Source organism: Chamaea fasciata, unplaced genomic scaffold, assembly GCF_029207755.1.
Source record: "Chamaea fasciata isolate MVZ Bird 193981 ecotype frontalis unplaced genomic scaffold, bChaFas1.0.hap1 SCAF_14, whole genome shotgun sequence".
Classification (NCBI taxonomy): domain Eukaryota; kingdom Metazoa; phylum Chordata; class Aves; order Passeriformes; family Sylviidae; genus Chamaea; species Chamaea fasciata.
The window spans coordinates 754,661-767,439 of record NW_027094099.1 but is presented as its reverse complement, the minus strand read 5'-3'; the positions used below and the strand labels follow the sequence as shown (position 1 = coordinate 767,439).

General features: G+C 40.8%; 1 protein-coding gene across 1 annotated transcript in view; it reads right to left on the bottom strand.

Annotated features, from left to right (window-relative positions):
- Positions 1-12,779, bottom strand: part of UBE2Q2 (ubiquitin conjugating enzyme E2 Q2) — a 45,376-nt gene that overhangs the window by 17,915 nt on the left and 14,682 nt on the right. Inside the window, exons 2-5 of the mRNA XM_066196133.1 lie at positions 11,335-11,439; positions 5,646-5,750; positions 3,959-4,015; positions 1,783-1,923 (exon numbers count right to left, since the gene is read on the bottom strand). Coding sequence (XP_066052230.1) covers positions 1,783-1,923; positions 3,959-4,015; positions 5,646-5,750; positions 11,335-11,439 — 408 coding nt within the window. The remainder of the gene's footprint in view (positions 1-1,782; positions 1,924-3,958; positions 4,016-5,645; positions 5,751-11,334; positions 11,440-12,779) is intronic.

Here is a 12,779-nt window from a genome sequence, read left to right as displayed (position 1 = left end):
AGAATGGGGGTGCATGCACTGCTTTCCCATGAACAAGCTTTGAGCATGATCTGTAACTCCAGCCTGCACTGCAGCCAAGGGGAGAGAGGACAGGCCATGGACTTGGGCCAAAGAACATGGAAAGGAACTGAAAAGTTCTCTTCTGGCTGCACTGGGCACCAGTCAAAGTCCCATATAATGCTGCACATTCCCTTTTCCAACAAGCAGCATGTAAATGGCATGGATTTGTTTTACTGGCCTCTGCTGAGGAGAAAGTATCCCCAAAAGCTGCAGGGCTCCTGTAAGAAAACAGACGAGGTTTAGCCACTGCATTCAGGTTTGTGAAACTCATTCTGTCCTCCAGGAAACCCAGTTGTGAGGGCTGTACAGATTTAAATTTTGCTCTGTTGTTAGGACACTCAGCAAACTTCTGCTCTCTTAGAGCACAGTTAACACATTCCACCAGAAGCCCCCTGTTTCGGCAGCATGAAGGACCAATAAAATGCTACTGGGTTAGCACTTTCCTAGGTCAGTAGCACAGCTAGAGCTTTTGGTTCTCCAGCACTTGAGAGTAAACCCTCACAAGTCCTTGGAGAAATTATTTCAGCAGCACAGCTATTTCTGGTGACCCACAAAAATACCACAGTTCCTCAGCAGCAGTTGAATACCCTGTTCCCTGCACTCAGCTGACCTTGTTTATGCACCAGCATCAACGAGAGTGTCTTGGCATGAGAAACAGCTATTATGTAAGTTGAATCTGCTGTTGTCAAACAGAAAACCAGCAGTGTTCATTTCAGCTCCACTAAGTGTGGAGGGAAAAAGCAAAAGGAAAGGCGGTATTTGCCAAATGGGAAAAGAACAGATAGCAAAAGAAAATCTACAGTTTTAAGAGGCTTTCTGCACCAAGGAAGAATGCTGACGCTACAAAAACCTTTTTCCTGTTCTACCAAATTTTAGATAACTGTAAAGCAGGCCATGCCTTTCAGGCTGCAAGAAGATATACTTTCTTTAACAATTAAAGATTTCTTACTACTAGGAGTGAGTTATACACACAGAAACACACCAAACCTCATCTTCTCAAACTGTGAACATTCAAGTTTAAACAAAACCAGCAAGTGACTATTGTGTTTAGTTAGTCAAGTCTCAAAACCAGACTTGGCTATCCAGCCAAAGCAGTTTGGGACCTTACATTTACCTCCTTTTAAACCCTGAAATACCAATCGGGTTTGGCTGTTAAAATTTTAAAACCTTTTGGATGAAGCAGACTGTAAACAGAAGTATTAAATTTCATGTTTTACACATTTTAAGCCTCTATGAAACAAAAGCTTTGATTACTTTGGGAGTCAGGGTAAACAAAATTAATGTTGTATGACATCATCACACCCTCCTACACGCACCTTTGAGAAGTAGAAGCCCCTCTGGAATCTGGCACTTGGGACAGAATGCTTCTATGCCTCTGGAGAACAAGTACTTTTTCTATAACTGCCTACTGGCAAGATCACTCAGAAAACTGACAACAAAGCTCCAGAGCTGCTGAAGGCCCCTTACTTTACACATGGCAATAAAAAACCTGCACAACAATCCACCACCCTTCACTAATTTCCAGGTGGCACAGCTCTTACTGAAAAATAAGCTCATGCATAAATTGGATTTAAAGCACAGGCTGATGAAGTATTTGAAGTCACTCATGACTTTTAATACAGGCAATTTTAATTATGGCTTTAGTCTTTTTACTTTTTGCTGAAAAACATCTCTATTTTAAAGTCAGAAGTATTGCAAAGAAGCATGGAATCATTAACTCACATTTAAGTGATCTTGCCTTTGATTTTTTCGGATTTTTTCTAAGATTGCAAGGTTCTCTTTTTCAATGCCTTCATCCTCAGATTTCTTCCCATCAACTGGTTCCTCCTCCTTCATATCATAGTGATCCAGATCTTCAATGTCCTACAGGAGAGAGAGAGAAGTTAATTGTAAATAACTGTACTGCGCTCTCTATTCAATGAAACCCTCTCCAAGGGCATGTGGGATGCAGGCACATACTGCACAGCACCATGGGTTTGTGATTGTTGGATGCCATTTCTATTTTGTTCTAACTTCACCCTCAGCCAGCACATCCACTGGAAGTATAGGGAGCCTTCATAATACAAACGAAACCCAAATTCACAACACGTTTCTGGTCACAGAAACAAGCACAACCTCTACAAGAAGACAGGATTGCTGAGAAATAGCCCACTGAAGCAGGTAACAAACCAGACTAGAGAATCCAAAAGTACCCCAAGCTAGGGTGGCCCCAAGATGTTTCTAAAAGCAGACTTTTTTTACAATTAGAATCCTAGCTATACTACACTTCTTGCAAGCAGTGATTAACATATCTGGCAGGGCTACTGCAACCCTTCATGAAAGTTAAAAATTAGAAAGCTATGTGTACTTTATTCAAGGTTAACATTTCAGCTAAAGATCAGATGCAGTAATTTTGGAATCAGGACATAAGACGAAATTCTGTGGTCAAGCATTCTGATCACACGAGCCAACACCTGAGTTCTGCAATCTAGACCAAGGCACTAAAAACCCTCCACTCTATCCTGAGATGTGCTTATCTTGTTGCAGAGGAGCACTCTGAGCTTCAGACAATTGCCTGAAGGTGATTCAAATGCTGGCTGTGAAGAGGGGAAGCATGTGAATACCTTGACATGAAAAAGGAAGCATTGCAGCAGCCACAGCAGCAGGCTTTGGTTACACAACTACCAGATGTACTCCAGTATGCAGAGCTCTGCCACACCTGGGGCTGCTCTCTATGCACCATCCCTTTGCATGGCAGGAAAACCCAAATTTAAGGATGCCCTATGTCACAAGAAACACACCTGCATTTGACAACACTGCTTCCTTCAGCTGTAACAGACTTTAGACTGAGCATTCTTCAAAATGCTCACGTTTCTCCAAGGGTAGAGCAGAAGAATTGTAAACTGCTTCTCCATTGAGAACCAGGACTAGATTACAGGTTGCAGATACCACTGCCACACACAGTGCCCCCTGACAGCTGATAAATAAAGGCAGAGCACTTCATTTTTGTACAAAGTAACCCAAACAGAATGCAAAAGGCTACTCTAGCAGTCTGCAAGCAATCAGAGCCTTGGGGCAGCAAGGTATGAGACACACCACCTTTACAGAAACACCAGCTCCAGCAAACCTAGTCTGGATCAGGCTAAATATGGCGTGAGAAAGGCTGCTTTGAATTAATTTAAGAACTTGATAACATTTAGATCTTTTCTATAGGAAGACCATTTATTCAGAGAGAGCTGCTCATTCTTACTACACCTTCATTAAAAATCTAAATCTGAAGTAGTCAGAAGAGTTCTCCTATAATAAGGCAATCTATAGTGGTGTAGAAGGCAAGTACCTTGGAGCTATTCTAACATGTAGCAGAAGCAAGTAAAAAGGGTGATTCTTACAACTAAAAAGCTCATTAAAGAGAGCACCATGTTGCCAAAGAGACATAAAAATTTAGTGTCTGTTTCAATGTCCTCCCATTTCCTTCAATTTATTACAGTCAAAACCTAGCTCACCCATTTCATGAGTCAGTAAACCGATTTACTCTTAGCCAGTCTGCTTCAATCTGGGAGGCAATTCCAACTGCATCAGAGCCAGTTCACATGCTGCTTGAAATAGGAGTTAACAATGCAAAAACTTACTGATTTGGCACACAATGTTATGTATTGTTTGACTAAAGCACAAACAGATGTCCAATTCTCTGTATCCAAGTACCTCACAGCTGAGATCTAGGTTTAAGAAGAAAATTTCACTAGTTTTCTAGTTGAAGGGAAAGCTGACATTAAGGTAAACAGCCAAATTTTAATTATCTTTTCCACTGAACGCCAGGGAGGTTACATTTTACAGTTTGGTTTAACTATTAGCCAGACACTGCAGAGCAAAATGCCAAAATTCTACTAGATTAGGACAACAATCTCATCTATAGACATACTTCACCCATATCTTCTTCTTCCTCCTCCTCTGAAGTAACTTCTTCTGTTGTTCCATTCTGCAATACAACAAAGAAGGTTCTGCATAAATCCTGCACATGCTTCTTGCTTTCAAAATCAGCAAGTCTACTCTCAAAGAGAAGCAGTAAATGCAAAAGTTACATGTTAAACTTCAGTCCTCTGCAGATAAGGCTAAGATGCATAAAGATGCTTTCCTGGAAGATGACAGTGAAGAGACTTTTGCATGGAGCAAAAATAAAATGTCTCAATTAATTCCAATTAAGTTGCAAGTAGGAACTTTAGGTTCAGATAAGGAACATCCTATTCTGAGACAGTGACAAATGCAACAAACACATCAAGTGGGTTACAACTCATGATCGCTTAGCTGTGCAATCAGATCATGGCTCTGACTAGAATCCATCTACATGCTACACCCCTAGAAAGAAAAAACTCAGTGAACTTTAGACCTCTAGAACTTAAGAGAATCTTATGCTCACTGCCTAGAACTTCCATGCAGCCACTACTATCATCATGTAGCCATTGCCATTAAACTATTTGAGGAAATACCAAAACAATACATTGAGTTCATGTTTATGACTTTCTCTTTCAGGATACCACTCCAAGCTCGGGAAGACTGAGCTGCAGAAACACTCCGGAACATTCTCACATGCTTGTCTTCTGCTCACTCTTCCATTGGCAAAGAAGGAATGACACTGCTCTAGACAATATACGGGACCAGATGAATCTTTGGGCAGAGTTACTAAGGCCCCTCGTATTTAACTTGGAACTGTCTGACATTTCTGCCCAAGAAACCTTGCATGACTTTATTTTTGAGTTCCACAGCACATGTGAGACCCTTCACAAAGCCACACCCTAACAGCACAGCCCATTGCCTTACAGCTGTACCGCTGAGTGGGTGGTTCAGAGAAAATACCTATAGGATTACAATCTGGCGCATGACCAAAAATTAAGCAAGCTATTTGTCAATACTATAGCACTGTCACCACAGGAAAGCCATCTGCTACTCTACAGGAGTATTTTAGCAATCATGTCATCTTAATGTGTACAAACAAAAGAAGATCCCATAATCTTATTAAAAATACAAAAAAAAAGAACAGTTACTGTTGGCTACCAGGTCTGTTTTCAGCACAACACAAAACATTTTGGTTAAGAAGAACACCTCACAGGCCTTCACAATTCTTAACTCTTCAAGTGCACAAGCAGTAAGCAAGACCCCTCCCTACCCAAACATATGGGCTCAATATCCCACGTCTCTGCAAGGGATTGAAGAAGGAAAACATCAACAGTTCATCCAAGTGCACACTGTGAAATACATACTCTTCAACAAAGAGCCAAATATTTCAGAAAAAGTAGGTTTGGGAAAAATGCCAAGTGCACAGAGATTGGCTTGAACAGTGATTAGGAGGGAATTAAACCTGACAGCACTGGTGTCACATACACACCTTTCAGTGATACAGAAACCTCCAAGGGAATTGTGCAATATTATCACACCATTATTAAATGGATTTTGCAAACAAAATTCAGATTGAAGACACCGTAACGCAAAAGCGCATTATATCTCAGTTCTGGTTTACACAAGGTTTAATCATTCCCACTACCTTGCTTCTTGGAGTTAAAAAACCAACTCCATTATTGGCATAAAGAGGTGTCCACAGCTTATTAATTTACCTGTCCAGCTGGCAATGGCTGATCTAGCATTTCAACATCTGGATGCTGAGGAAGATTATATAATCTGCAGAGGTCACATATTAATCGCTTCAGCTGCTGAAGAAGCTTTAAAAAACAAGAAAACATGGATATGTTCATTTAAACAAAGCACAGAGAAATGTATTCTGAATTTTCTTCACACATTGACACTGAACTTAAAATCAGTGTACAGCATTTAAATCTGTTCAGGCTGAAATAAAATTTCCTCTGTAATCTTTGTAGTGAAGTCCCCACAATAGAAACTCAAGGACATGGCAAGTTAACAATGACTCTCATTCATCTTCCTGTGTCTAAGAAGAAAGCCACAAGCAGAAAAATAATATGCCCTGACAGCAACATCTATTCCAAACATAGGTGTCTGAGCCACACTTCACTATGGAATAAGCAAATGGTCACATTCCATGAGACAAAATGGTCCATTCCCATTTCCCAGCTTGAATAACCATGTCTTCCGAAAACCAAGGAGGAACAGTCTCGTTTTCCATATCCTGAATTCTTTTCCAGGGCACACCATCAAGGCAGCAGAAGCAAGACAAACCTTGTCCAAGGCCCAGTAGCCAGGCAGACTCTGAGCTAGAGCCCAGGCACTCTGCTTGCTGTATCTTGGGACAGGTTGAGGCACAATGTTAGTACCTCTAACTTTTGTTTCCAACCTGCAGCGTTCCAGGGACTGTGCTCTGTTAACAGCAAACTAGGCAACACCTCACACTCGCTAGCCAGAAAAAAAAAATTACTTCTGCAGAAACAAACATTAAGTTTGCTCTTTGATCACCACATTAATTAAGTTGATTTCTACAGCTGTTCACTTTCTCTAGGCAGCCTCAGATTCACAGTTAAGGCCAAGACATGAAAGACTATACCACTGCATTTCCTAACCTTCCAAGGTCTTGGCACAGCTCTGTCAGGAAAACAAAAAAAAGGACTGCAAAACCCATTTGTAAAAGGGTCAACACCTCATTACTCATTCCTCCCCACGGAACGTCCTGTCAGCTGAACTGAAATTCAGAAGGGATTTTTGCAGCCAGGACCTAACACACTGTAAGCTTCCCTTACTTCCAAGCACAGCAGCACAAGCAAGGACCAGGAGCAGCCTCAAAACAACGAGGCGCTGGCACAGCGTGGGCCGAGTTACAGCTGTGCCTGACAAGGGTCTCCAGCAGCATTTCACCTCCTCATTTCCACTGTACCACAGATCACACCACTACGTGGCAGCTTATCAGCTTTGTGGCAGATCAATTCCTGGTGTGCTCCAGCACACAAGCACCATTTCATCATCAAGGGAGAGGCAGAGACCTGCTGAGAGCAGGGATCTCCTTCCTTGGCAGGATTCTACACTGCAGGGTTAGCTTAATGCAGCTCATAGTGCATTTCATTTTTATAGATCAGCTGCTTTATTTGAAGTTAAGTGTCTACAATTTGCAAAGGTGGTGGCAGAGCAGGAAGCTGATCCTGTCTGTACAACCCTTCCACCCCTCTTCCTTATTGCTACATTTTTCCTCCACAGGAATTAATTTAATACCATTGATCTTTCTGCCATGGATCACCATCACTGTTATCCCTTATCTCCTGCTCATCTGTATGAAAAAAATCACAGGATAATTTGAGCTGAAAGGCACGTCTGGAAGACATCTGATCCAGCCCTGTGCTTTAAGCAGGGCCTGGCATGGTTTGGTATGTGTTGGTATGTACATGAACAGACTAGCAAAAGGGAGAACAGATTTCTGTCATGTATTAATAATTTAAATGTATTTCTGGGATAGCTTCACAGGCTTGACTAATGTAAAATGAATGCTTAACAAACACTTGGAGGCTACTGGAGAAAAGTGATCCATCAGTGCACCAGTAGTTTCCCTGGAATATATACTGCCTCAAGCACAAAGTAAACATCAACCAGAACCCATAACCCACAGGGCAAAGGAGCAATGTGAACAGCCTACAGAAGGGAAACCCTCAAGTAACAAAATACAATACATTTATAAATTTGATGTATTTATTACAATTAATATCAAAACAACAAAAATTACACCATTAGAATATACCATCCTCTGTGATTTTTAATGCTTCAGGAGTTCTGAGAAGTTGGTGGTTCTTTTGGACACCATAATGCTGGTTTAGAACACAAACACCTCTTGGAATTTTGTTTCCTATCTTAATGTCCTGAACATCCAAAAACAGTTCAGAACAATTTTTTCTGAAACCCAGCCTACCCTAGGAGGCTTTTTTAATGTATGAAAAGATCTTCCTAATGCAGTACGAGAGCATTAACAGTTTTAGGATACCTTTGATGATATTAATATCCTGCTGGGTTCACTATGCAACACTGTTTCCTGACTACAGAGAAAAATGAATTTAAGAAGTACAGTTTAAGCACAGAAGGACTTAATTATTCTACGTGTCTCTACCTACACCCACATCATCTATATAAAAATGAATGCATCAATAAATCTTAGCCTACCACCCAGAAAGTGCTGAAGAAAGATACAAATGGAAACAGAGGGAAGCAGTATCTGTCACTTGGAGCGCGGCCACTACTTGGCTATCAGGTAACAGTGACAGCACCTTGCCTGGCCTCCCCCAGCTCAGCAGCCTCGGGCAGTTCCAGAGCAAAGCAAAACCCATTCCTGCATTTTGTCTCTAACTCCCAGGACAGAAATAGCTGCTGCTGCTGCCACACTAGGAGTTTGCAAGAGACAACCTTGTTCCCTGAAATGCCTCCATGTGGGACTTGATCTGACATATTAACACAGAAGCAGTGTACTTCAAGACAGCAGCTTACCCAAGCTGTGAACGTACTTATGCCAGGAATTGTGTATTCACTTTTGACATCCTCCATGCAGGTTTAAGGTCCAGAGTGTGAGAATTAAAGCTACCTCTCTGAATTTAAGCCCATTTCCCTATTCTCTTCAAAAAGCAAGCATCTAAATAGTGTAGAGCTAAACATCTCACGAAATAAGGTTTGAGGCTTCAGACTTGCATCATGTAGCTTCCATAATATTAAACAGAAGAAGGGAATCACAGTAAGATTTCCCTTTTGCACAGCACAGCCACTAGAAGGCAGATGGCAGTTTCATACTTATGAAGTCTAAAGTTTGGCTGATTTTCAGAAGGAAATTCAGAAGACACTAGGGGCTGAAATAACTCTGTAGCCTCTTCATCTGCTGACTGAAACTTGTCCAACATCGACAATCAAGCGGCTAAGCTGTCCAAACCTGATGATATCCATGCTGATCACATTCTTTATAACCTTTCAGCATTTTTAGTGTTTTGTCGAATTTTCATAGCAAAAGCAGGATGCTGGTACAAGGTAACTAACAGTTTCAAACACAGGGAAGATTCTCCAGGAAACGTGTATGATTTCAACATCATAAACCAGTTTTCATTTTACCATGTCAAATGACAAGGCTTCCACATGTCAAACATTTATGCCTGAAGAGCATGTTCTTCAGTTTCCCAACAGCTGACACCTGTCCCATGTTACAAAGCAGGTAAAAAGGGCAGTGGAATACCAAAGGCTAAGCCAGGGTACATGTGCTAGCACCGCTTGGAGCACAGCTGAGCTCCTGGAAGAGTCCAATGCCTTTTTCCATTCAAAATTTGACTGCTCCAGTAACTTCGACTATAGAGCAACATGGCACTAATGATCCTTCACCTGCAGTAAATTAAAAGAAACCTAGTTTAAAACATTCTAGATGATTCCAAATGACACAAAGTGAATTTTTATGAGACTGTGATAAATCAGAAGCCTTTGGACTCTTCCATGTAGTCCCCTATCCCTTCCTACTCTGCTGCAAAAAGTTTCTGTGCAAGCTGCTCCATGCCATTAAAATGGAGAGAGTTCCAGGAGGGATAGGTATAGGGAGAAAAAAGACAATTAAAAAGTCACAAGCCATGTCTTTGGAGCAAAAAAAGAAGTCAGATTTTATAGCACAAGTGTTTGTCTCCTCAGCCACTCCTATCTGCCTTCACCTTGGCATGGCACCATGCAGGGTGGATTCCTGAGAAACCAACGGGCCATCACAGGTGTCTATTACATCAACCCATCAGCTTTTACATGGGCAAGTACCATCTTGATAGCAGGAGCTGTTTTCTTCCCAGCTCCATGAGCAGTCTGTGTGCATATCCAACTCAGCACAGCAAGTCCCATGCGTGTTTACAGCAAAGCCTTCCAGCCTCTCGCAGGCAGTTGCACACAGGAAATATCTTGTTCAGAACCTTTTGGCTGAATATCAGCCACACCAGCTTCAGGCTGCACAATCTTTCCAAAAGTGTCTTTAAGCAAAAAGCTCATCTGGCCAGATTTTCTGCTACTGCCCCTTTCTGTGTCTTTCTAGGCAAAACTTAAAGACTAAGATTCATAATCGTCTTCTGAATGCAGTTCAGTCTAAATTTTAGGTTGAAGTAGAAAATAGAGAGATGTACATCTTGTGCAATCAGATTCAACAAAATGCATGAAAACAATAATGTTCCTCTATAGTTGTTTTTAATTATAGCAAGGCCCACAAAGACTCTCACTTCTATTAGTTTCCTAATCATTTCTGCTCAAAGTCAAACGGATCCTAAACTACCTTCAGAAAAAGACACTTGTACATTCTTATTTAAGGCTGGGTATCCTATATGAACGTTTTCCCAGTCAACATAACAAGTAGTAGGTTTTCCTAAGAAAGGACATTCCCAATTTTTCCCAAACCAGAAAAATACTAAGCACATAACCCATGCAATAAGCAGTATTCTGCAGACTGGTTTGTTTTGTATGCATCACACGTCCACCAAAACAAACACAAAATGTTAAAACCATCCATTAATGAAGACTGCCTGAGTTTGTCAGTATGCTGCAATGCCCCTTTTTGTGGCACAAGCTGCATTTGTACTGAAATTTATTTCCAAGCATTATTCAATGACAGTTTCCTACACCGAACAGGAAGTTTGAACTTCGTGTGCCTTTCCCAAGCTCCCATCGCTACATGAAAAGGGTATTGAAGATATAATGCTTGAGAGTTTTCTGAAATATAAAATAACCATCAGAACCCGTGCACAAAGATTTCCTTTAAGCAGCAATTGTCCAAAGTCACAACACTGCTTAAATATATCAGTACCTAAGGAACATTCTGATGAACCACAAGCTATCAGGTCAAGTTTCCTCTGAAAGAAGGAAAGAATTAAAGAAACCAAAAATTCTTGGTATTACAGTCGTGTTTTGGAGAAGACACATTCTCATTACAAAGTTTTGCCTCTGCAATTGATTTCTGTGCAAAGAAAACTCTACAATAGCTGTTTTATTCAGCAGTTCTAACATTTTCATACACTTCACTGTTTAATTATTTTCAGAAAACTTCACACTGTTATTACTGGGGCTGAAACTTTACTTAAATGCTTACTCTCTAAGTTATCTTTTCCTTCTTGCCACAAATCTTTTGAATTACTTTTGGCTCACAAGTTTTTTTTTGGAAAAGAAAGTTGTTTTTATAAAATCCCCCAAATAATCCTGAAACTGAACTAGTTGACCTGTTTGTTAATGTGACAAAGCCAAGTAAACACACGAGCCCAAGCAAATGCCCAAAATAACTAAAATACCAATATTAATAATATCACAATTATTAATGACCAAAATACCAATATTAGTATTATAATTAATATTAAACAAAATACTCACCAGAGTATTGCTCTTCTTAATATCTTCTAAACGCTCTAAGACTGAAGTCAGGTTTGGGTCATCTGATTCTACAAACCATATTGGTGATGAAGAGGGGTAAGATTCCTGTTTAAAAAAATATAAAAACAACACAAGACCCAAAACATAAACAAAAAAATCCCAAAGCTTTTAAAAATCATTCACCCCCAAAATTTCATGCCATAGTATTAATATCACCTTTTATCTTACTCTGTGTCAGGTAACACAGAAGCTTTTAATACCATATTTTTAGGCAATGCAAAAGAAATTGAAAGAAATCCAGCCAACTGGTTCTTCGAGTATTTCAACCTATTTTTGTCTTTCTCAGGTGATGGATATGCATTAGAAACAGTGCTGAAATGTTTAAAACCTTGGGGGCAGGTGGAGCAGCAGGGAGAAATTGAAAAATGTGGTATGGGTGATAATTAGCAAAAAATGGAATCAGAAGTAGTACATGTGCACAAATAAAACCGATGCTGATTTTTCACAAAAACACAGCCTCTTGCAAAGAAAAGTTGTGAAAGGAATAAAACTTGGAGTCTTTAAATTTCCTTCTCAAACCGGATTATTGAAACTCTTCTAGCACCGACCCACAGACGAAAGCAAAGCAGCTCAAATGTCCCACCTTGGAGGATCACAGTGCCAAAATCTGCCATTTTATCTTTGTACTAGCAAGGCCCACAGAGAACGTTCCCCTGTTGGAGATTTCTCACGCCATTCACTGCACCCAGGAAAGCTGATGGCATAACTCCACTCCACGCACAGAGCCCCATGGCTGGCAGGCAGGTACCAGGACACAGCCAGGTGACACCCAGCGGGCTCACAGGATTACAGGTGTGCTCCATTTTCCACCACAAGCCACGGTTTGGGCACGTGGAAGCCACAGAAGAGACGCGGCCCACCACTGCTCGCGGTGCCACAGCACGCAGCCCTTCCCAAGGGGCTTGGCAGACCCCTGCTACAGAAAGCTCAACAGAAATCCCTCGGCTCTTGTTCGGACATTTCAAAAAGCAATTCCAATTTTCTCCTCACACAGGTGTGGGGACATTGTGAGGATGGAAGATACCATGTAGCATCCAACTCAACAGTAAGTGTCCCTTCATATCATTGATTTTAGTTATTTTAGTAATTTAAGGCATTTGCCACTTCTCACCGTTTCAATTAAATTTTAGTAGCTGAGGACAAATGCTGAACCTCAGTTCTATCACACAGATATTATCTTTCTATCCCCAGGTCTTACAAAATAATGAGGGAATTTTCATTTGTTTCCCTCACTGCAGCTGAAAAGGGGAAAAAAATCCATCATTCTCAATCCAGACAATAAATTATGCTTCATTCTTCAACAGCTAACAGGCAAGGTTTGAAAATTGGAGAAAAATACGAGCACGTCCAAACTGGCTTTTAATAAAGTGTATTTCCTAACTGAC